Consider the following 24,721-nt stretch of genomic DNA (forward strand, 5'->3'; position numbering starts at 1 on the left):
AGAGGCCGAGGCAGACTTGTACAAAACTGGCATCTTTATTGCTCCTTGGCTCTGTACAAAGGGATCAGGAACAGCCCTTTGGCCAGAAAGCAGCGTGGGGCCAGCCTGGAGGTGAACACAGCCCCGTCCGGGGACAGGTATCTGTTCTCTTGACGAAAGAAAGTCAGTAGTCATCTTCAGCATTCAACATCAGAAACTGGAGCTATTTCCTGTCCATGGGATCGCTTCTGAAAGCACACAGCCCTGCCTTCCGCAACTGCGGCTGTTCCAGCGCGCGGGCTCGGAGTACAAAAACTCTTTGTCTAGTAAAGGCACCGATTTTAGCACAGTTTAGTTCACACACACAGTTAAGTGCATCTCTCTGGATGACTTCATTCCTTGGATCCCCTCCTCTTTCCCCACCCTCTGAGCAGGGCTGGAGATGGGCTGCATCCAGCTGCAGAGCTCATTGTGACAGACAGACAGACAGACAGACAGACAGCCCACTCAGGCAGAGCGGGACACAGCAACACAATTAAGAAATAATCTTGGAACAAAAAGCAGACCCCCCACCAGTACAGTTGGTGAAATTCTAGGTGACATTTTACAGATTTTAATAGTGTTATAAATCTTAGTCTAAAGTTTATGGGAAACCACAGGAGTTCAAGTATTTTATTACTGCACACACTATATATATACTTATGTATGTATATACAGAGGAAAAGATTATTTTTTGGCAATATTAGGGGGATTTTACAGATTGAGCTGTGCTTGTGGTGAGCACAGAGTGAAACAGCCCAGCACACTCTTCAGCACTTGTCTCACTTTTAGCAAATTTGTGCAATAGAACCTCACTTTTAGCAAGTTGTGCAATAGATTTCTATTTCTGACCACAACATCCAGCTTCTACCCACAGCACCATGGGATCAGGATCTCCAGCTCCCTCTCTCAGCACGGTGGATGCTGAGCACCTCTGCTCAGGAGGAGTTTAGCCCATGGTGCAGGAGCAGAGGGCAGTCTAGTCTGACACAGCAGCCCAGACACATCCCGACTGGCACTACCAGGGTTTGGATATTAAAAGAGGGGGTGCATCAGTCACCAGGTTCCCATTTAAAGTGCTCAGAGAACCTCTGGTGGCCCAGGCAGAGACACTTCCTGCTTCCCAGTGTTCTGCAGGGATTGCTGCCGTCTTTAGACCCAAATTAAAACCTAACAGAACCCCGTTTTTTAAAACCAGAACACGGCTGTCTTCTCGTACCTTTATCATCACTGCCATGTATTAGTGGGAATTAGTACAGGAGTCTCATTTTGCCACTCTCTAATTAAAAAGCATTAAACTCAGTGCTCCTATAGCACAGCTGAGTGTCAGTCAGCATGGAGTTAAGAATTTAAGTGCATTATTATGCATCTATAAACATATATACATGCATAAACATGTTTAAAATAGACCTCTCTACCTCAAATAGTCCTCTGAGACCTCATTCCATTTATGCATTTAAGATGTCCATGGGAAACACTTCCCAGTCCATGCAGAGTAACTAAATTAACTGACCAGATCTCCTTGCTTTGCAAACAGGTTACTCCAATTCCATACTGCACAGTCAGAGAGACAACAACAAGTCAGACAATTTCCTTACCAGGGCTCGTGGCAGAAATGGGGAACCCAAACCCAGGTGCTGGATTGCAGGATTATTTCCCTGCAGGCTGCTGCACTCCTGCTGCTGGCCTGGCTGCAGTGGCAAAGCTTGGACAGAGCGAGGGACAGGCTGGCTGGGTGTTTCAGTCCCTGGAGCTTTGGTCGAGGTATTTATTGAGTGTAAAGTTCTACATTCCTGGTTTGGATCGCTGTTTGCCCTGTCCCAGGCTGCAGCAGGGAGGCTGCCGGCACTGCCGTGGGATGCCAGAAGGGGAACTGCAATTTCAGCTGTCACAGCCAGCAGGTCAGCTCACACCGAGGCCCCAAGGAAGCCCAAAGCTATTTGGGAGGCAGAGGTGCCGGTCGGGAAGGGAAGTACTGTCCCTGAGGTAAACATTTCTGCTGTGGTGCCGGCGGTCCCTGAGGTACAAGCTTCTGCTGCGGGGGCGGGGGCCTGCCAGGGGACAGAGGAGGTGGGGTCAGTCCTGCGGTGCCCAGCGCCCTCTGACCACTGCCAGCTCCCCTGCCATCATCCCACTGCTCCCACGCCAAACTCCTCCTCAACATGCCGTGCTCAGACTGTGCCTTCCTGCAGTGCCCAGCACCCTCCCACTGCCAGCTCTCCTGCCATCACCCCACTGCTCCCACACCAAACTCATCCTCAACGTGCCGTGCTCAGACCGTGCCTTCAATGGCCTGAAATCCTCTGGGAACCCCCACTTGTCAAAACTCACCTTTTCTCCCAAAATTCTGCAAAGCCCCATGGCCCAAGAGCCAACATGAGCTCCATTAGGATGCTCTGGCACTTCCTGGGGCTGTGTGTCACAGCACAGCATTGCATCTTACAAGCACAACCAAAAAGCAAGATAAAAATAAAGGGAAACTTTCTGTTCAAAAGTTAAGAGAAAGGATTTTGCACTTGGCCATAACATTCACAAACCAGCACAATGACAGATTTTTGAGTAATTTGCTTTCACAGTGACTATTTTAACCTGCTGGGCTGATCTGCACCCCCAGCAGTGCCCTGAGCCTCGTTCATCAGCACAGCGACAGCGAGGGATGAACGTGCTGCCTTTCAGGGTGAAGGAGAAACTTCTCCCAGTGAAAAGTCAGCCCTGCTTGCACACAATGTGTGATGGAACACCCCAGGGCTCCCAAGAGTGAAGGCCAGGACAAGAAATCCCATCAGTGCGGCTGCCAATGGGCATTTGCAGTAACTGCACTGACCTGCTGGGCACCCTCTGCGGCTGCTGCACCGGGTACTGCGGCGGGGAGTAGTAGGGCTGGTGGAAAGCCTGCTGAGAGTGCTGGTTAACTGGGTAAGCTGGGACAGGAAAGGTATTTGGATGCATATCCTACAAAGAAAATATAAAGAAAATGTTCACAAATTGCACATAGGGAATCAAAATATTTGTGTCACTAAGTGACACAAAAACTAAGTGACATTCAAGACCACTTGCAAACCAGCCTGGCAATGTCAGAGCTGCTCTTTCCTCTGAGAAACTGAGTAAGAAGAAGCAACAGCAGTCTAGGAACTGCTGGACTTTGAAAAACACAGAAAGGCTGATCACAACTTGGCTTGCTCTGGGAGTGTGCTCTGGCTGGTTTTGGCTTTCAGAGGACAACTGCTCTGACAAGGAGAGGGGCTCTGATGTGGGGTGGGCATTCTGTCATGAGGAAAAGGGAGCAGCAGAACAGGCAAACGAAGCACAGCCTGGGACAACACTTAAACTGAGAAACTGAGGAGCCCCCCACACAACCCTTAGGAAACAAATGTTCTCTCTGCTTTTTATCAGGGAGAAACAATTTTCAGAAATGAAGAAGTAACTTTAAAGCTTTTATTAGGGCAAGAATTATGGTAACTTCCTTCATGTCTTTACTTGAGAGTAACAAATAGAGTAGGGGCAAGGAGATGATTCGTACCATGGGTACAGCTCTTGGAGCATATGGCATGCCACGGGAGAAGCCTCTCTGCTGGCAGGCCCTGGGTTCAGCGTCTGGCCGAGGAGGAGGAGACTGAAGTGACCTGAAATCCGATGGATATGGACAGTGTGAGCACATAAACCAGACACTGTGAACCTGACAGCTGGATTGACACTACCTTAGCATGTGTCAAGTGTGAGAAAGATAAGATGTACCACAAATTTAATAAAAAACAACACTTTTTCTGTTCAAGACTCTGGCAGCTTCCCTTTGCCCCTTTATAAAAAGATGGGACCCAAAAACAAACTCCCATCACCAATGCACAAGAACAAACATAACAATAAAGAGAAAACTCTCTGCTCTCTTGATTTGGGGTGAATTTATCTTTTCTGTCATTGCCACTGGATGCAGAGGCCTTCACCTGACATCCTGGGACTGGGAAATGCCTCCACACTTTGGCACTGGCTGGTGTAAATAAACATCCATGAAGGGCAGAAGAAAAGGCAGAAAGGAGGAGGCACTCACGAGTGGCAGCGGGACATCAGCCTCCTGAAGCATCGCTTCAGCCTGTCCCTCTTAGCAAAGGCCAGAGCAGCAGCCACGAGCAGTGGGAGCACCAGGAAGAAGAACACCAGCAGCCCATTGCGCAGCGACGTGTCTTTGTCTGGGGGGCAAAACCACGGAGGAGAAACAAGCCTTAGGTGGTGTTACCACCACCAGATTCACAACAGCAGGGGAACTGCATTTTGTAGTTTCCTACCTAATTTGGTAGGAATGGTTCTATAACTGCTCTCCATTTTTTATAGAAAAAACCCAAAAGAGTCCAGTAAGATATATGCCCAAACAGATCCTGTTTATCTTTTAGAGCTGATACCCTGGGCTGTAATAGCACATTAGGAGATCAATCCTCGTTTTTCATGACATATGAGCATTACTTCATTACTAAAGATCTCACAAGAGAGGGAAACAGCTGCTGCCTTTTGGTCCGATGTTAAATCTACCTCTTCTCCAGACACTGTTTGCTGTAGATGAAGAACGTGGGTTCTTAATCTTGACACTTTTATATGCAGCAATTTCTCCCCTGCAGGCTGTACTAAAACAGTCTTTCCCTTTCTCTGTCTGATGATTTGAGGGATCTGCCTGAGCTCCAGTGTGCTTCTCCAGCCTGTTATTGCACCACAGTGCCTAGCTTTCCCAAACCCACACCAGCTTATGAAAAACAGTCTTCAAGATCATTCTTGCAGCCCACAGAAGTTACACCAATCCCATCTTTATACACTCCACATGGACACAGCACAAGTTTTCTCCAAATTAGAGCTTGGCTCTGGCTTCCTAGTTCACCTTCAAACCCTCAGTGAGCAAAGCAAGCTTCCCAGCTCTGTCAGCTTGCCTTTTCTTGTGCAGGAATCATGCTTCACTGGGGCTTCCCTTCCCAGCCCAGGTACAGGGAAGTCCAAGAGGATTTTTGTTCCAAGGTGGCAGAAATCACCTGAACTCAACTGGTCCAGATCCTTACAGATCCCTACCCCAGCATCCCAAGAGATAAGTGCAACACCTTGAGCAGAAAACCTCTGCCAGAATTCATTGCCAGAGAAACCCAGTGCAGAGCCATCCACCAAAGTTCACCAGCACATGGGCTCCTCTGGAGCACCCAGCCCCAGCCCCCACAGCCACTTGCCATTGTATGGAGGGCCACTGTCCACGCTGCCCCCGTAGCCTTTGGAGTCACAGAAAGGGGGGGCCCAGCCTGCTTCACAGTGGCAGTTCCTGTTGTTGTTGCACACCTGTATGCCAAAACACAAATACTCAGTAACTTCCATCCCAATGCAATTCAATCTGTGTGCAGCAGCCACAGCCTGTTCTGTCCCTCATACTGCTCAGCCTGGAGAATTTTACCCAGTAACTCCCTACCCAGTTCCAAACAGTCCTTGGCCAGGCATCCCAAGATTTCACATGACTGAGCACACACAGCACTGCTCAGGAAGAGCTTCCAAGGATTAGCTATCCCAACAGCTTACACACCATGGCTTTTGCTTGTTTTTTTCTTTGTGAGATGCAGAGTCAAATTTCATTAGCAATACTGGAATGGGGAATTCTTGCCTGGCAGAGAGTTTTGTCAAAGATTTTTTTTACATTGCTACAGGTTCTCTTGCCCAGAGGCATTTTATAGTTTTACAGTTTGACAAAACAGAAAAATAAAGTTACTAATGACCATTTTAAAACTTGCTGCCTCCCTTCCCTGCTTACCCCATGCCCATGGCACTGCTTCTCCACATCACAGTCATAGTTCAGGACAGAGGCACTCACACACTGGAAGTGCCTGCAGATCTGGGGGACAGAGATGCACACAGATGAGGGATGATGGCATTTCAGTGCTCCCTTGCCTGCCCAGATCCCTGCTCCTAGCTCCAGGCTCCACAGCCACACTGTGCTTGCTGCCACAAAGCCTCACACACTCTCACTGACAATTCCAAGCTCTGCAGAAACTCTGTTCCACAAAAGGCCTCTCAGCATGGGGCTGAGCTGGCACTGGAGCCTTTTGTCTCCAGTCTGAATGTAAAGGAACAGCAATTAAATTGTGTCCAGTAAGGACATGTGGAATGCACATTCCTCTGCTAGGGCTAAGCTTCTGCACTCTTTAGTTTAGTTGGATTTTAATTGAAAGCTGTCTTCAAGGCATTTGTGTGTGCCTGGCTCTTCCTGCTCATTGACAGAGCAAAGATTTGTCTCTCATCAAACTCAGTTTCTTTCGCTTCACCTACAAATGAAAGGCTCATTAAATGTCTGATGCACACGCAGTGCAGTACTGGGCAGTGAGGGGATCAGTGGACTCATTTAGTTTTACATTAACTACAGGCATCAAAAAGTAATGGTCATAACTATTCATGACACAATGCAGATGAAAATTTTATTCCCATGAATACCCCAAATTATTACACTAGGATATAATTTTTCAATGTTTAATTACCTTTCCATTACCACACTTGGTACCTTCATTCACCATTCCTGGGTCGGGGACATCAGAGCCCAGCTGGAAATCCACCCCCCAGCATGTGGTGCCTCTGATGGGAGTTTGGATAATAGCAGGCTTGATTCCAAACACAGGCATGGCTTTCACATTTTCACATTGCAGCTTCCCACACATGGCATTCCTACAACAGCAACACAGGAACACTGTAGTGACACTTGAATTTATTCTGAGAATGGGACTACCATGTGTTTGATACGATCTTCCCTTTCTACTGGAAGATGCTACTGGAAAACAAAATTGAGGCAACTTAACAAATAAAACTGAACTGGGCTTCATTCCAGTGCTGCAAGAATAGTTTATTCCTTCTTTCTGTATGCTGCTGGAATCTCTACATTAAGGAAAACATGATGATTTGCTTCTCATCTTCCCTTATGTGAACACTTAGGATAAGCACAGGAGATGTGGAACATGCTCTCCTCACCACAGCCCTGCATCCCTCCCCTGCACACCCACTACAACATCCCAAACTGACACTGCAGCACCCAAATACAGATGCCCAGCCACGCATTTCAGAGCTTCCCCATGCCCTGGGCTCAACTCACCAGCTGGAACATTTCTTGTAGTCATGGCCATGGAAACCACAGTTGCCAAATCTGTCCCCCTTGGAATTCACTTCAGCAAAGCAAATGTTGGGGGCTGCTTTGGCTTCTGCAAACAACAGCCCATCCCCAGAGAGAGGAGCCACGTTACCCAAGCACAGAAACATCTCACACAGGATCTCCTGTACCCAGAGCAACTACCCTGCTACACCAAGTATTTGCCATGCAGCAGCGAGCTTAGGAACTTGATAAAAACATTGAAGAGGTTACAACAACAGAATTGCAAGGTTCCAGGTTTAAAAATGGAGAAAAACAGATATTTAATGTGAGTCAATTCTAGAATTTGATATTTCTTTACAGCCCTATAGAACAGAAACTCCACTGTACCAGAAATTACAAATGCAACAAAATTATTACTTGGATCCCCAGCACAGAACTAACACAGGAAGAATGCACAACCATCAGCAGGAAGAATGCTAAGCCATTACCACCACTGCTCCAAATCCTCTGCCAAAGCCAGCTGCTCTTTGTTACAGAAAAGCAAATAAATACATTTCAAATAAACTTAGTGTATTCTTTAGTTCCATCTCTTAGAAAGACTGTAACACCGTGCTGTTCCTTACTGGAGCCAAAGATGTCCTGGCACTGTGCATCGTAGTACTGGCACACGCCGTTGTAGCAGTAGGCGTCCTGCCCGTGGCAGGGGTGCCCGTTCTGCACCGTGAAGTCCGGCTGGCAGAACTGAGAGGAGCCGTTGCAGTACTCCGGGAGGTCACACTCGTTGGAACTTGCCCGACACTCGGTGCCTCCAGGAAGGAGCTGAGGAGAGAGGGGATGGAAACCTGCATCAGGAACCAGGAATCTGCCAGCAGAGACTGGCACTGCACCTGACCCATGACATGCCCCAAACAAGGGACCGATCTGGAGCCCTCGTGGGGCCGTGGACACGCAGGACCACTCCCTCTCACAGATGCATTGACTAAGCCAACGCTCTCCTTTTCTCAGCTTGCTAACAACACTGCAGTCTCCTACCTGGCAGTTTTTGCAGCAGTCACCGTAAGCGCATTCAGCGCCGGATCGGAGCCGGCAGGTTCCTGGCTCGCAGCATGGATCGCTTTCACACTCCTGGGGACACAAGGGCTGTGAATGTCACAAAATCTTCCCCTCTGTCACAAACAGTCCCCTCTGAGTCAGTGGCACGAGACTGCCCTGGCAGCACTGGGAAAACACAGCGCTACGAACCTTTGGTGAGCCACAGTCACACTCCTCCCCAGCATCCACCAGCTTGTTCCCGCAGTATGGGACGCTGTAGGTCTCATCGGGCTTCGGAACGTTGAGCAGGCAGCTCCCACCTTTGTTGAGTGTCAGCTTCTCAAAGTCTTCTGCACTGCAACTGCTGAAGTTCCTCGATCCCCTGCAATGGAGAAAACAAGCTGAGCTTTACCCTAAGCCAAGCCAGTGTCCCCTGTGTTTGCAGAACAAGGGGGATGTTGGCTGTCCCCATTACAAGCACAACAGGACTCTTTCCAAGGGGAATTTGAAGGTGAAAGCAATCCATAAAAACAAAGCACGTGGAAGGGGCATTTTGAGCCTTCTTGGCCTTCCCTTGGTCAGCTACTTACGATGCTCCAGAGCTCATAATGCAGCTGCTTGCCCCACAGTGACAGACTCGTTCGTCATCATGGTTCATCCCCAGGTTATGGCCGAGCTCGTGAGCCATGATGGATGCAAACATCTGGATACTGATCCTTCCAAACTGCACAGGAGTGACACAGAAGGCAGTCAGCAGAGAGCTTATATTGACAAAGTCAATGTTTACTGATGTGCCAAGGAGACCCTCCTGCCATTCTGTCTCTACATTGTCAGGATTCTCAGACCAACAGTGCTGGATTTCCAACCAAGTGCATGGAATTTGCTTAGCAGTAAGAGCTCTCAGAGAAGCCTCTCTGGGACACTACCCAACAACCTCCACTTTCCAGGGCAGCTGCAACGTTAACACAAAAACTAAAACGCTCCACTCCAGCCCAATTCTCCTGAAATGTACACATTCCAGCACTTCTGTCACTGGTCCAAAGAAACCAGGTTTCTGGGATTGCCAGTTATCTGAGACCAGCAGCTTGTTTCATTAAGGCTCTGCAGTTCCATTTAAAACACATTTAAAACTGGCACTTCTCAGGGAGGTGACAGCTGCAGGTCAGATTTGAGAACACCCATAGCTCCACATACTTTCCAGGCAGAGATGCTTAAAACGACACAGAAATCCTCTCTGAGAAATTCTTTTGCATGAATACTGCACACTGAACAGAGGAGAAGCTGAGCAGAAGACTAGAGTTGTGATCCAGATATTGTGGAATTGTCAGAAATTGTTGGGGACAATGTAGGAGCCCCACTAAGCCACTTCAGCTTTGTTATGAAAGACTCTGTGTTTCCAGGAAGACTTCCAGAGAGCAAACTCTGATCTCAATCACATTCAGAGATCACTGAAGAAATCTCACCACGTTAATGCCTCCTGCATGGCTCTTGGAGCACACTGTTCCCACATAGGCCATTCCAGCTGTGCCACCAAAACCCTTCTTCCTGCAGTCATGAAGAGAAAGGAAAGGCCATCATCTGTCTGTACAGACACACAGAGTCCATATCACACACCCCTCCTGCCTGTGGGGCACAAATCCTGCTGCTCAGCTTTCCAAGGCTAACACAGCTGCTGACTGCAAGCACAAACAGCACCAGTTAGGGTTCTGCTGTCTGCTCAAGATTCCTTTACTCTGTTCATTTAAGACAAGTGTTTACAGAGAAAGTCAGCCTCTTCCACACCATCCCTCTGCATGTAAAGAGCACAGGCACTACAGCTGGGCTTAGCAGGCAGGAACAGAATGAACTTCTTGGGATCAGAGGGAAGGAGCTGGTACTCACAGGACAAACTGGGCGCTGTCGTGTCTCCGCCGCAGAACGAGGTTCTTCTCTCTCCACTGTACGAAGTTGGCCAGCACATCACCAGCCCCCCCGTCTGTGCTGATGATGTTCTCGTGCTTCCAGATCTCCAGACCGACCAGCACGATGCGGATGTTCAGCATAACATACATCTGGGGAGAAAAAGGAGGAGAAATACTTATTAATAACTTCAGACAAAAACAAGTGGCCCGGTGTTATAGATCTTGTTGCAAATATCCATCTTTTCTGTGTGGGTTTGATTTCTTTTCACAGCTAGTACACAACTGGAACCACCAGAATGCATTTTGCCCATGATTTAGACCTTCATTAGCTACAGGAGGAAGGCTTAAATGCTACTCTGACTATATTGCAAGACAATACCAAAGAGAAATAGAAACATGTCTCAATTCTGACAAGTATCATGTGAAACAGTGGAGTTACAGAAATGATTTTTCTCTAACCTTTACACAGACACAAGAATTGCAACAATCTGTCCTGTCACTCACTGGACGCAGCACAGGTTGAAGAGTTTCCTAAACTAATTCTCAAGGTGGATAAGTGCAGATGAATTTAGAGGTGGAAAAGCTTCCATGGGGATGCATTCCCCAAAGTGGTAACAGGACAGACCCAAGGTAGACATTTACAAAAGGCAGCAGGGCTGCAGCACACAGCAGCCCTCCTACTCACACTGTCAAGGAAGTTTGCCAGCTGCACCATATGTTCTCTTACTTCTGTTTCACTCTTCCCAAAGTCTTCAAACTGCAAGACAAAGAAACTTAACCTCATGAAGAGAAGAGACAGAGTCAATAGTATAGAAATATAGTATAGAATAGAAAAAGGAACAGAACGTTTTTGCCTGGCTCCAAATCTCCAAGAAGATGCTAACCAAGACAGCAGCATCTTCACTGCTACTGCTCAGCAGTTCAGTATTCCAAAGACAACAGCAAAGGCAGTTTTTATCACGTGCTTTCCTTACACTGTGAGATTCCTTGCTAACAAAACCTCTCCCTGCCTGATGGCTCCTTTTCTGAGGATTGCATTGCATACATTTATCCACTTCTAGGGTAGCATATTTGCACAACTTGGGAAAACTGTCAAGTGTTTTTCAACAATCCATTTGGGAGTAATGAAGCCTGAGGGCTTTCCAGGCTCTCTCCTGAGGAGAAAGAAAAAGGAAAACCACACAGAACTCCCACCTTTTCTTTATCCACAACTATGAACAACTCCACATATCTTGTCTGGTGCAGGACCGCCCTCTTTCTCTAGGGAAAAAAAAAAAAAAATGTTTTAGACAACTTCAGATTTATTAATTCAAGTGTAAGCAAAGAAAACCCTCATGACATTGTCATATTTCAGTTGATACCACCATCAGCGGTTTGAGACACACCCAAAGCACAAAGTGCCAAACCCAAGCACTGTAATCCAATGCAATGACAGTCTCTGTGTTTCACAGTGAAACTCAGCTGCACAAAGACTTCCCTTGTTTCAAAAGCAAGGGACCTCTGCACAGGTTGCTTTGGAAAGTCAGCACTCTCTTTCAAAAAGGGGCAGAAAGATTCTACAAGCAAATGCCAGTGATCTTGAAATGAAACACAACATTTTCCATTCTCCTGCTTTCATTTCAGTCTTGTTCCTGTACAGACAGTCCTTGAAGGACAAAGGGGACTTCACACCAAACTGCTACTGTGATGGTGAGGAGGATGGGATAAACATGACAATATTCCCCTGGCTCTTGATGCAGTACTTTAAGAAGCCTCTCCATGAGGGTCGTGTTCCTGCCCTTAAAAGTCCCCCAGAAAAGCCCAGGAATATTCCAGTCATCTGTCCCACCCTCACTGCTGAGTGCAGAAGCAGGAGGAGACTTTGGCTGCTTTGGGGGAGAAACTGAGTTGTCCAGTAACCCCCCAAATCAAAACCTTTAGGTATGTGCTAAGTCCCAGGAAATCTGATAAGCTGCTTCCATACTCTTAAATGAACTCACAAAACCCCTTATGTGGGACTGGGGAGGACTTACCCGCAGCAGCTGGGTCATACTGGGATGGAGATTTCCCTCTGCATGTTCCCCTTCCTGGCCTTCAGCAGTTACTCCACACATTGTGGGTTCTTTCTTCACATTATCCAGTCGATATAAAATGTGTTTAGAGCCAGAAGAGGGATGCATGGGCTCAATCCCATAGGTGACATTCCCCATTGTCACCAAACCCCTAAAATATGACAATGTGTGAGAAATCTGGCACTGAGCACAGAGGACAGGTACCCACAATTCTTACAGCTAAACACAGGAACAGTTATTCTTGGATAACCAAAGCCTGCCTATGCCTCAGCTCTTGTGAACCAGCACACTTCAGGCCTGGCAGGAGCCTTTCACACTGAGTAGAGCCTTACAAATGCAATAAATTAAACACCTCTGTAAGGCTCTGCAATGCCCCAGGAATTACATCACAAGTCTTAAGCAGAAATGCTTTAGTTCAAGTGCACTATTGTCACTCTGGTGCCTGGTGTGACCCTGCAAAAAATCAACGGTACAGAATATATGGCAATTAGCCCAAAGTAGAACACAGTTCCATCAAACTTGAGGTGTATAGGGTTTAGGGCAAATTCTGTGAAATTTGGAGACTAGTGTTCAACATTCCATTTCTGCAATAGGCACAGCTGTCATGACTATCTGTGCAAGTTAAAAAAATAAGCCAAATATGCATGGAAACCAACTTGCTGCACTCTGGTAACAAACTGCATTAATAATTTATTTGATGGTACTTCAAATATCTGTGAACTCCTCGAATAAAAGTTGCCACAGGACAACAGCACCAAGGCAGCTCAGTCACCCAGTGCCTCCCTGGCTTGCTGAGGCACAGTTAAAAACAGCAGGATTGGGTTTTGGGCTCAGCAGCCACAGTGGGACAGGCAGGACACAAAGGATGAGTTGTGCTACCTGAGCCCCGAACAAGCGCTGACAGCCACCACGGAATCCAGGGTCCCCACCACGAATCCCCGATAATGGCAGTGATCCTGGACAGGAAAACAAGGGTGCATTACACACACTGCAGGCATGCCTGCACTCCCAGGGCAATCTCTGATCTGCCACTGACCAGCAGAGATTACAACTCAAGAACACAAAATGCATTAAGTTAAATTTACCCCAGCTAGATTTCTTAACTTGACCTAGGCTATCCCTCTCCTGTTCTCCTGTCCTCCACCCTGCCTCAAATATTTTGAGGCCAGCCCCTCCCTCCAGATTTGGGCCAAAGTACTCTTCAGTTTTCTGGCAGAAAGTTCTGGCTTGTTTTCACCTCTCTGTAGCAGGAGGAGGGACAGCAGGTGCTGTCCAGTGCCAGAGTTTTCTGGCTGCACAGCCCAGCCCCCAGCAGCCCTGACAGATGGACACCTCCACTGTGTGCTCTGGACATACATATTTTGGAAACTAGACAAGGGGCAGCGTGGGGCAGCTACACTCCATTTTCTCTAGCTAGGGCATTTTTAGACATTCATTTGGGGGTCTATAATACAGATTCTGTCACCAGGTGCTCAGCAAGGAATGCAGAAAGCACAGAGGGCTTGTGCTGATCACTCAGGGTCAGCCTGACTTCTGTGACCTAATGCTAAAAAAGCATTTTTCCCCCATTACCCAATCCCTTTTAACTAGGAAGCAAATAGCCATTTGAATCAGGTGCTCTGTTTTCAAGAACAAGATCCTATGAATCATGTATGACTACTACTTCCCTTTCAAAGGAACAACACTGATCCCCAAGAGTGAGGCCATTAGAAAAGTTTTCTTGCATATTTTATCACACAACTGCTTTTAATTCTACATTTCCAAAGGCAACATGGCGGGAAGTCTGCTTGTACAGAACAAGGGCTGCAAGCATGCTTTCTGTGGAGTAACTCCAGCACTACACAGATCACATCCTGCTCAAAGGTCCTTCAGACTCGATCCCATCCATCCCTTCCAGCAGTTCCCACCTGCCAGTACTAACACAAGTTGTTAGTCCTAGCAGCCAGCCCTGCTGAATGGACTGGCACTTCACTGGCTCGGGGACACATCTGGAAGCTCACTGTGTGCAAAAGCAAAACCAAAGCTGCCTGTTCAGCCCTCAGAGCACCCAGGGCTGCCCCTGGGCTCCAGGCCTTGGAGGAAGGCAGGCAGAGGCCAGAAGTGACAGCAGCCCTGCAATGGGCTGTGCAATGGGCAGCAACACCCCAGTAATGAGATGCCAACAGCTGAGAGCAGCACTGCCTGGCAGAGGCTTTTAATGAGACAGCAACCATCACCACATCAGAAAATACAGGTCTTTCACAGTTTAGAGCTTCATCCAAAATTAAGGATTCTCTCCAGGAAGAGGACAGTGGGTGCTGAAGGTGGCCCAGCAGAAAATACAGCTATCCTTTTGTAATCCTGACTCTCTCATCCCACAGATGCTCTGTTCCAGCCACCTTCAGTGAGGATATGAACAGAAGGAAATCCTACCTGGACATCTGGATATTCCAATTGCAACTTTCCCTCCTTATCATAAGTATAAACGGTGAAATCTTTGGGCAGCAGTTCTCTGCAATGAAAGGGGAGAAGGAACACAAGAGGAATTTCATTAAACAACCATGACATTGGAGCAGAGCAGCAAGATGGCCCTAATCAAAAGTGTGACAAATAGGTAGATTGCAATTAAATAAGGAAACATTAAAAAGGAAAACCCTCCAAAATTAACAAAGAAGTTGTATATTTTCACAGCAAAATTTAAGACACCAGAATGGTAGCACTGCTAATGAAATAAAACAAACCACCATAAAACAAAACTCAGAGAGTAGAACAAGCAGCAAAACCCATTAAATTGTGCTAAAAGCCTGTTTCCAAGCAGGAAAAAAAATAAATTCTAGCCCTCAGTCTGCTGCATATGCCTTCTTCTCCCCAGTTTAAGGAGGAAGTACATTGGGAAAGTCTCCCACGACTGAGATTGCTGCACCATCCTAGTAATTCCATTGATGTGGTGCAGCTAAATTCCCATGTTTCTGAGGGTCAGGGCCTTGGCAAGTGGCAGCTGGGGCTCCCCAGGGGCTTGCACAGTTGTGTCTCTACCCCAGCAGCAGAGGCCTGGTAAATGACCATGTGATAGTGCTGCAAGTGGCCCTTACACTCCGGACAGACAGCTCCTAGGTCAGCTGGGAGGGCTCAGTGTTCACACCTTGGAGGGAAAGTCAGTCTCCTCATTTACTAGTGTCCTTGTGCTACTGAGACAGGAAAAAATACAAAACTAAAAGATCCAGACAAAAGTGAAAATATTTACTTGAAACAAAGTTCAGCTTGTTTATTTTTAGCTGTGAATAAAAAGAGTTGTAGGCTCCCTGTGTCTCCTTGGAGTAATCTGCAGCTTCCTGCTCTGAAGGGGGTTCCCTAGGGCTGCAGGAATCAAAAAACATCTCTTGTTGATGGCCAAGACACCAGGACTCAATCTCTTCCCATACAGAACCCCAGGATTCAGAACTCATGTGCCAGCTTGTCATCTGGACACACCAGTTTGAATGATTTAATAATTTCAAGAAATTCATCACTTACTTGTTCTTTTCTAGATGAATGGTGTATTCTTTTCCCTCAATCTCAACAGAATATGACACCTTGTCCTGGACACAAAGAAAGGTGCATTTCACTCACGTTAATGAATAAAACAGTCTTTGAAACCAACAAAGGTGGATGAGCCTGAAATTTATTTTATAATTGTCCCTGCCTCCAGAACCTAGGATCCCTTCCTGTGTGACTGGGGCAAAATCACATTAAAGAAATGGTTTCAAAATAGAACTGTGGTTTTCTTATTCTTTCTTCTTCTAAAATGTCCACAGAAGAGTTCCAAGTCAGAGCCAGAAAAGGACAACAGAGTTTTTTTACTGAACACGATGCAAGTTTTACACCCAGATCAAAAATCCACTGCAGCAACTCGTGACCGCTGGAGGGAGGAGGCACTTCTGTAGCTCAGCTGCCAGCAGTGTCAGAGGTGATGCTCTCTGCAAGGACAGACATTTCCCTGCTGCCAGGTGAATCCAGCAGCATCCCATGGGCATTTCAGGCCAGTTCTGGGTGCACTTTTTTGGAAGTAGACACTACCCTGAAGATATGTCTAGGACTGCCCAGTACCTGTATGGAGGAGCTGTTGGAAGCCTCTCGTCGTCCTCTTCCCAGTCTCTGTGGAGTTACAACTTGGTAGGAAGTGAGCTGGGAAATCTCCTGGAAACCTGGAAAGCAGAACAGAAACACTGCCTAAAGGAACAAAGCAATCAAGAGGATGAGGCACAAGGAAGAAAGCACGACTTCAGGAAAAGTCCACACACAGAAGGGCACAGAGTAAACCTCAGAGCAAGTCAGATATGGATTGCCTTGCAAGGGGTCAGAGAAAACACACAAACTGCAGAGAAGATACCAATTTTTCCAGAAAGTTTAAAATTGCCATTTTCACATTCCAAATACTGCCTTACAAGTACCCATCTCATACACCACCACTCTTCAACAGCAGGAATCAGCATTTAAAGCAGGTCAGCACAGCAAGGACTCACTCAAGGATAGCCAGTGTCAAACCAAGCATCCTGTGTTGCAAGGCTGCAGAACTGCCCCCTGCAACCTCTCTCAAAGAGCTCCAGCAGCTCCTGTGCTTCCCCATGGCACAGCACAGCCAAACTCCTGACCTGAGGCTGGTGCTACTATTCATTATGGTCTCAGAGAGCTCTCAAGGGCCTCATCAAAACAACTGAGGTGAGACAAATCCCTGCAACAAAGCAGCTGTCACAGACCCCTTTATTTATTACTTGCACATGCAACATCAGACAGATCTCCTGAACCAAACAAGTCCACAGTCCAAGCTCCCTTTAACAGTTTTTGCAAGCAACTGTTTTATATTAACTATGTAAACAACAATAAATTGTGCATGCAAATTACTTTTCCCATCAGTGGTGGCATCTGCTGGTGCCTGGCTCAGAGCTGCTCACCCAGGAAGCAGGAGGTTGGCCAGCCCAGATCACAGGCAGTATCCAGAGAAATACTTTTCCTGGCTCATGGCAAAGGAATCAATGAGCTCATCGGAGGAGTCTGAGCTTCCCAACAAAAGCAAGGCGAAAGGGAACAGTTATCCTCACTGTCTATCTCCAGAAATCATCACATCTGGGGCAGGTGAGTGTTTGGTGTCCAAGATCCTCCAAAACCTCTCAAGTGGGTCTGAGATGCTGCATCCAGTCAAAACCAGCCCCTCAGAGCACACCAAAACTCACACTCCATCTCCCAAGGCCTTTTGGCTTCTCTGAATTGCAGGACAGCACTGTGAGCGCAGAGCCTTCATGAGAGGCCTGCTCTGTCCTTTGGAAAATGGGCAGCAGCCCCAGGCAGGCTTTAAAAGCCAGGGGTTCCCCAAAAAGCACCAGGCTGCAGTGGCATTCAGGCTCCTGCAGATGCTTTTCCCCTCCTCTTCCCATCCCTGGCAAGCTGACACACATCATCATCACCTCGCCTCAGCACTCAAAAAGGCACGCCAAGGGAAAAGCAAGTCCCCTTCCCACACTCTTCCCACCACCATCCCCAAAGAACAAGCCAGCATCACTTCCAGCTTCCCTCCCTCCACAGCACACACGTCCATGGCAGGAGGCCTCATGCACTGGGCTGTCCTGCCTGCCCACAGCATTTCTGTCACCTGAGCACAGGCACAGCCCCACGGCTCCTCAGGAAATCCCACAAGGCACACACTGCAGCAGAACCCGTGTTAATACAGCGTTTGTAGACAAAAGGTATTAAAAAAGCAGCAATGAGACTCCTGCAAACAGCCCCTTTACATTTACAGGCTACAGAACAGTGGCAATACCTCCCTGGCCTGAAAACAAGGGAGGGAAGGGCCGCTTCCTTCCCTGGAATGAGCCACCAAGATACTGCAGCAATCACTTCTCTCCATTTGTCATTTCCAACTGCCCCGAGTTCCTGCAGGTCACTGCTCTGCTCTTGTTCCTTCCCATGGCCATTCCTGCCCCTCGCAGATTGGGCCAGGCTCTGGAGGCTCTCGAGGCACAGGTTACACAAACAGCACGACACAGCCAAGCTCGGCACTGCTTGCAATAGGACACGTTTGCCCAAGAGCAGCTTGGAAGCAGAAAACAAGTGAGTGAATCATCACGTAAAGCAGAACTGGGAGGGATTTCTGGGAAGAGTACAACTCCAAGAGGGTCCTCTTAGAGCAACAGCACTAAAAGAGGGCAATTTTCAAGTTCCTGAATGCTCTGACAGTTCTCTCCCCAATTTCTGCCCTCCTTCCCATCCTTCCCCATCCCCAGTTTGGAAGTGATGGGGGTGGGAGTTGAGCAGGTATCTCCCTGGCACTGCCCCTCATTTCCCAAAGAACCTGTTTCCATGCCAAGTGCCCTGTGCATCATTTCACACATCACCAGCAACCCTCAAAAAGGGCACAGAGTAGTTCAACATAAATCCAACCCAAGGGACAAGTGCAGCCAAGCAGAAAGCAAACCCTGCTCCCACATTTTCCTCTTACAAAGGTCAGGTACAGTTTGGAATAAGATTTTCATTAAGTTACAGGGCTTGTAATCCTCAGGTGCTCTGTGTCACTGGCAGCTGTTGGAGCTGTACCACGTCACTACTGAGGACATGACATGCTGCTGACCCATTTCCGGGCTGAGATCTTGTTTCTGATCAGAAAAACACAACTGCATCCATGACCATATTTATCTCATCTCATTAGAGGCTGCCATTAATCACCAAGCATTGGAGACAACCAGGAAGATGTGAATCATCTTCCCCTCCCCACCCCAAATCCACCATAGGAATTCCATGCATGCTCCACGGCATGTGGGAGCTTGAAAACCACCAGAACACATCACAGCCATAACAGCTCTCCAGACACTGAGGGAAGCTCTGGGAGTGCTCAGGTGAGTGATCCAGGGGTGCCTGACAGGTAAAATCTGTATTCAGCAAAGCTCAAACTGCATCCCCTGTCTTGCTAGGCCTTGGCATGTCCATGGGTCACTGGCTCAGTTACAGAGTCACAGCACACAGCTACAGCCACCTACACTCACACTTCCCCTCAATTATCATCCTTCCTGAGCTGTGACTCCTTCCCAAGCCTAGCAACGGAAGGTCAAAGATACACTCTTCAATGGAAGAAAAACAAAATAAAAAGAGGAAAGTTCAGACCGTGGCCTGTTACACCACAAAACAAGATAATTTCATAAAAACAAGCTCATCAGCATGTGAGCAGGTCAGCAGCTAATACCAAACTCATTAGGTTAACTGTGGTGACCATCAATTGATCACAATGAATAGCTGAGGTCAGCTGCACGAGTTATCCCACACCTTGGCAGGGGATTGCTCACCAGAAGTGCCAGAAGCATCAGGCCCATCCAGCCCATCAGGGCCCCGGGCAGGACCAGCTCCACACGGAGCATCCCCAGTCTCCAAGGGATCAGCTCCTTGTGCTCCAAGCTGCACCTCCCAGAGGAGGGGAACCCTCCACTCCCTTCTCTCTAGCTCCAAATCTTTGCATTTCCAGTGTGCTGTCATGCTTGCCTCTCCTTTCCTGCAACCACAGAGCATCAATATGCAATATTCCCTTCCACCCCTGCCTGTTCATGTCAGGCTGTTCTGATGAACCACAAATGGACAAAACAGCCACAAACAAAAAAGCATCACTACAGGACACAAGAGGCCAGTGAGGCCTCACACATACCAAGGTACCTGTGCTGTGTGTGTTTATGGATCTCCACAGTTTGATCTCCTTCAAAACAGACAGCACATCTGATTCACTTGTCAGCCTATTCTGACACTCATTTCCTTTCCTGCAACATGCTCCTGCTCCCCATATTTCACCCTCTCATACTTGTACAATTATTTCCACCTCAGCAGAATGCTTTGCATCCTCCTTTCAAAGCCACTTATTTCTGACAGATACTTCCCTCGCGCTCAAATCACTGGGATTGCTATCCCAGTCTTCATGGAGCCTGAATCCCATCTGACTGGGAGGTACCAGCTGCCAGCTCCATCTGCATTCTTCATATCCTATTTTCAGAATCATACAGGAGTTTGCCAAGCAGTGTCTGAGGAGAAACTTCCATGACCTGGCTTACTTACACATGTCCTTCAAAACACCAGAACCACTGCTGGTGGATTTCTGCAGGCAATGACACGCCAGGAAAAGCATTTTTTGGTGCACTTGACTTTTGCACTAAGGCCATGGTTGAAGTAGGATTTACTCTTTAGACTACTGCGAGCAAAAACCTTCACTTTCACTATGCAAATATTATCCAAGTCCACTTAAAAGTGTTTAGTGGTTTATACAAAACACAAAGATAACAAGTCTTCTTCTAAATGTAGGAATGTTTTCTGTGGAGCCAGCAGCTCCAGCTCCTCCCCTACCTCAAAGACTAAAGAGTACCTCAGAGGTGCTTCACCTTCAAAACACCTGGAAACATCTGGCCAGATGTTCTTTTACAGGTACCACTCCTTGAGACTTCTCTATCCTCCCTCCCCTGCTCTCATTCTTCACACCTGCTGGGTCTCCTGCTGTGCCAGTGCCCTTTAGAAGGCAGGAAGAGATGACCAACTATCATGGCAAGAGAAGCAAATTCATCTCTATGTATTGCTCACCTGGATTATTTGTACAGCATTAAACCTGGCCAGAGCAGCTCATGAAGCTTCTTTTGGTATTTCACCAGGGATGTTGGATGCTGATCAGGTTACGGAGCTCTCCCACAGAAATATTTCCTAGAAAATTCTTACACCCCTTACTGAAATCCAGAGCTATGCTGCAAGTGTTTCCTGTCTAGACTCTCCCCATTCCTTCTGCCCTTCCTAAAGCCTAATTCATCTGCAAGACAACAGCTCCCCTTGTTCTACAAAAAGGACTGTTATGTGTGTCCACTGGTACTGTCATTACACCCTCTGCACCTCGGAACCTTCTCACAGGGAGAAGCAGGTAAAGCCAAGCTGATCTCTGCAGCAAGATGAACCCTCCTGTGGGTCACTGGCCCTGAAATCCCTCCCTTCCACCCATGACAGCACGGCCATGGACAGGGGCTCAGCACGCCCAGCCCACTCACTTCCTCCCCATCTTACCAGCTGGGAACTCTGTGAGCACTGTGGTCAGCTGTGCTCTCTCAGCCGAGTCTGTGGGAACCTTCTCTTTAGAGACATCACTGGCTTTACATCTGGCCACCAAAGGGAACTGTGAAAGGCACATTCTTACCTTTTTTTTTAATTTTAGCTTGAGAAATAATAATGATCAAGACATGCAGAAATGCTAAAGTCACGGTTCAAACTTCCTTTTTGTAAAAGCAATGCACTACAAGAGGCAGTGTTAGCCACACTGAAATGTCTTTCCTCTCTCTCCTTTGCACATGGAGGAAATAACCACAAACCCTCTCTTTGCTGAATGATTGTCCCAGATTTCTTGCAACATAGATGAGGCAGTATTGTGTTTTCTGTGATCTGAACAAAAGAATTATCTTAACCAAACACCCTACCTCCCTAGAAATTTAAACCCAAGCATTTAGACACTTACTGTGGCCAAGCCTGGCTGGAACACCCTGGTGTGCATATGACACCAAATATCAAGAAAGAGATGGAGTAGCACAAAACAGTCTCTGCCTGTGAATTTTTCTGAATTCATACAGTCAGATTTTGAAGGCTCCTATGGACACAAACAGGAGAGGAAAAGCCATACACGCAAATCCCTTAAGGCTACACATCACTGTGTGATTATGGTCATTCAGGAATTTTCAAGTAACAGTTTCTGGTAACACTCCACTCCTGCCTTACAGCCCTGTACGTGTCAGAAGCACTTACATTATAACCCAAAAGCTGGAGGTTTCTACCCTCTCCTTCAAGCTCATACCTCAGGCAAAGGAGGCTCATTATATTTCATGGCAGGTTTGGCATTAATAGCTGCGACAGAGAGTTCCAAAGGCAGAGAGGAATATTACCATCCACCATCAGGAATTGACAGCAGTGTTTCTTTCCCACAGGCAGGAACTAAAATCTTATTCCTCAAAACAACCACCTCACTGGAAGCACAAGCACCTGGTATCTCAGAGATGTATAACTTGCAGCTCCCAATATGCTGTGCCATCTCCACCACCAGCCACCTCTCAGAGCTTTCACTTCACACACCAGCAACAAAGCAGCAAGCAAGAGGAAGAGATTCCAGCCCAGAATCCCTCGGGGAGAGGCACACACCACATAAGCACTGTCCTCAGCATGAAGCACCGGTATCAAGTGGTATATTCCTCAGTTGGGAAGACCTGACTATAAAAAACATGCATTAATGACAAACACAAAAGTTTTACACAGTGCACATGTCCCGTCAGGAGGGGGAATCAATGACAGAGGAGGCATTTCTGCCTGTCGTGTATGTACAGCCTTGAATCAGCAACTCAGGAGCCCACAAACAGAACCATCTCAGTTCATAAACAGCCCTTAACGACAGCAGGGCACCAACTCCTTAAAAGCCCTGCGCTGCTTCCCTGGGGCCAGCAGCCTGCACGGTTCTACCCCTTACCCGAGCTCCTCCGGCCAAGGCCACCTGCACCGGCCGGACAGCCCTGCATCTCCAGGGGCTTTGCCTCCTGCTCTGGAAGAGCCTGGCAGAGCTCTCGGTGAGCGCACGGCCACGGGAGGATGCTCGCGGGACACCTGCGGCCTCGGGCAGGTGTGAGGGGACCGAGGGCAGGGCCGGGAGCAGCTCCACATTTCCGTGCTCCAGACAAGGGAGCCGCTCTGTCCCGCCGGGCCCCGGAGCATCCCTGCCCGGAGCACTGCCGATGCCGGGCAGGGCACAGGGGGTGCTGCCCCTCCCTCAGCCTCCTGCTGCCACCGGCGACCCCCGGGACCCCGCGGGGCACACGGGCCGGCGGGAGGAGCCCCCGCTCCGGCCAAGCCCTGGGGCCGTCTCTGCCCCTTCGAGGGCAGGGGAGGGAAGCGGCTGCCAGAGCCTCCCCACATGGCCCCGGGGAGCGGTGATAAGGGGGGCCCGACCCTCCCAAGGGGACGGGGAAAGGGAACTGGGGGCCGAGGGGGGTGCGGACAGCAGGCCCGGCTCGGCCCCGCGCACTCACCCGCGGGCTGCCCGGGCGCGGCCGGCGGCGGCAGCAGGAAGAGGAGGAAGATGAGGAAGAGTAGGAGGCGACAGAGGCAGCTCCAGGCCCGGACCATGACACTCCTTACCCCCATCACCCCTCCCGTGGGGCGCTGGGTCCGGCCGACGGCCCCGCGGCCTTATGGAGCCGGGCCGGGGCCTGCGCTGCACCGCCCCGGGGCGGAGCCGTCCGCCCGCCCGCCCAGGCCCGCCCGCCCCGCCTGGCCCGGCCCGGCCCGGCCCCCAGCGCGGCCCCGGGCAGCGGCCCGGCCCGGAACCCAGCACGGCCCCGGGCAGCGGCCCGGCCCCCAGCGCGGCCCCGAGCAGCGGCCCGGCCCGGCCCGGAACCCAGCACGGACCTGAGCAGCGGCCAGGCCCGGCCCGGCCCGGAACCCAGCACGGACCTGAGCAGCGGCCAGGCCCGGAACCCAACACGGACCTAAGCAGCGGCCAGGCCCGGAACCCAGCACGGACCTGAGCAGCGGCCAGGCCCGGAACCCAGCACGGACCTGAGCAGCGGCCCGGCCCGGAACCCAGCACGGCCCCGAGCAGCGGCCCGGCCCGGCCCGGAACCCAGCACGGACCTGAGCAGCGGCCCGGCCCGGAACCCAGCACGGCCCCGCACCCAGCACGGATATCTCTGTGCCCTGTACAAATAACGCACAAACATGAATCATCCTGTGGTTCCTGCCTGAGGGCTATGAGATTCGCAGGGTCAGAAAGAGCCACATCCATCTCCCCTGGCTTCTCCCGGCACTCGGGCTGCAGCCCTGCGGTGCGAGCACCGTGAGCGCCCCTCGGGGCTCCGGCCGCGGCACCGCCGGGACAGCTGAGCACCCGGCCCGGGTCAATCAAATCCCGCAGGGAGAGACAGCCCCGTCAGCAGGAACAACGGGAGCTGCTCTGGGAGAAACAGGGAAAACTAACTAATAAATTCTGGAGGTCTGCGATGTCTGAAGCCACAAATGAGACCTCGGAGCCGAGCACTGGACTGGGGCCGTTCGCTGGTTCCAGCACGAGCTTTGTAACTAGAATAAAGCACAGTGAGAAAAAGCATTGCAGTGAGATTTCCTGACATCCAAGCACAGACATTTTGTCTTTCCCGTGGCTGTGACAGGAGCGATTCTCCCTTAAATCGACACGAAGGGCGGACACGGGGAATGGAGTCAATTTACTGTGGAAAAGAGCACAAATGCACCCCAGCCTGGGCTGCCTCCCGTTCCCACAGGGCGGGGTGACACTGGTGGGAGCCGCGCAGTACAAAGGCCAGCTCGGACGGAGTCGGTCGTTGATGTGGCCGCTGAGCCGCCCCGCTGCCCGTTAACGGCAACACAGACCCCTGAGAGCACTTCTCCGGCTCTAAGGTGTCTGCTCTTCGGGTGAGCGCGGCGGGCACCACCCGAGGGAGGGGTCCCCGAGCCCCGGCTGAGCCCCGGTGGAGCCACAGCGGCCCCGAGACTCGGCCCGAGACCGGCGCACGCCGGGGAGACCGCGCGCCGCACCAGCGCCCCGCCCCTCGCCTTCGCCCATTGGCCGCCAGCCCCCCCGCCAGCCAATCAGCGCCTCGCTTGGGCGCACTCCCTCC

At 49.5% G+C, this 24,721-nt stretch overlaps 1 protein-coding gene across 11 annotated transcripts; it reads right to left on the reverse strand.

Annotated features, from left to right (window-relative positions):
* Window positions 1–16: 16 nt before the first annotated feature.
* Window positions 17–24,667, reverse strand: ADAM9 (ADAM metallopeptidase domain 9). Of its 11 annotated transcripts, none has more exons than XM_086865582.1 (24): window positions 24,335–24,666; window positions 24,064–24,164; window positions 22,239–22,307; window positions 16,158–16,255; window positions 15,585–15,649; window positions 14,505–14,583; window positions 12,972–13,048; window positions 12,054–12,243; window positions 11,236–11,301; window positions 10,727–10,798; window positions 10,022–10,191; window positions 9,604–9,685; window positions 8,731–8,864; window positions 8,351–8,522; window positions 8,141–8,233; window positions 7,732–7,927; window positions 7,112–7,217; window positions 6,507–6,690; window positions 5,786–5,866; window positions 5,217–5,322; window positions 4,064–4,202; window positions 3,539–3,641; window positions 2,843–2,970; window positions 17–2,069 (listed from the first exon to the last, which is right to left on the reverse strand). In XM_086865582.1, the coding sequence occupies exons 8-24, from the start codon at window positions 12,228–12,230 to the stop codon at window positions 1,955–1,957; spliced, it is 2,124 nt and encodes a 707-aa protein (XP_086721708.1). In that variant the 5' UTR covers window positions 12,231–12,243; window positions 12,972–13,048; window positions 14,505–14,583; window positions 15,585–15,649; window positions 16,158–16,255; window positions 22,239–22,307; window positions 24,064–24,164; window positions 24,335–24,666; the 3' UTR covers window positions 17–1,954. The 11 variants fall into 11 exon arrangements, with proteins under 11 accessions (XP_086721708.1, XP_086721702.1, XP_086721705.1 ...); XM_086865576.1 differs by having other exon boundaries at window positions 22,083–22,307; window positions 24,335–24,639; XM_086865579.1 differs by having other exon boundaries at window positions 24,312–24,639.
* Between the last annotated feature and the right edge of the window lie 54 nt (window positions 24,668–24,721).

This window comes from Cyanistes caeruleus, chromosome 29, assembly GCF_971803275.1.
Source record: "Cyanistes caeruleus chromosome 29, bCyaCae1.hap1.1, whole genome shotgun sequence".
NCBI lineage: Eukaryota > Metazoa > Chordata > Aves > Passeriformes > Paridae > Cyanistes > Cyanistes caeruleus.

Bases quoted from the DNA above. Each gene is read 5' to 3' on its own strand.
- ADAM9 (XM_086865580.1), bottom strand. From the start codon at position 24,214: ATGTCAGGAAATCTCACTGCAATGCTTTTTCTCACTGTGCTTTATTCT. The intron at 10,192-10,726 runs GTGAGTAGGAGG...TTTTCTCCCCAG, and splicing joins TGGCAAACTTCCTTGACAGT to ATGTATGTTATGCTGAACAT. The intron at 2,971-3,538 runs GTACGAATCATC...TTTTCTTTGTAG, and splicing joins CTCCAAGAGCTGTACCCATG to GATATGCATCCAAATACCTT.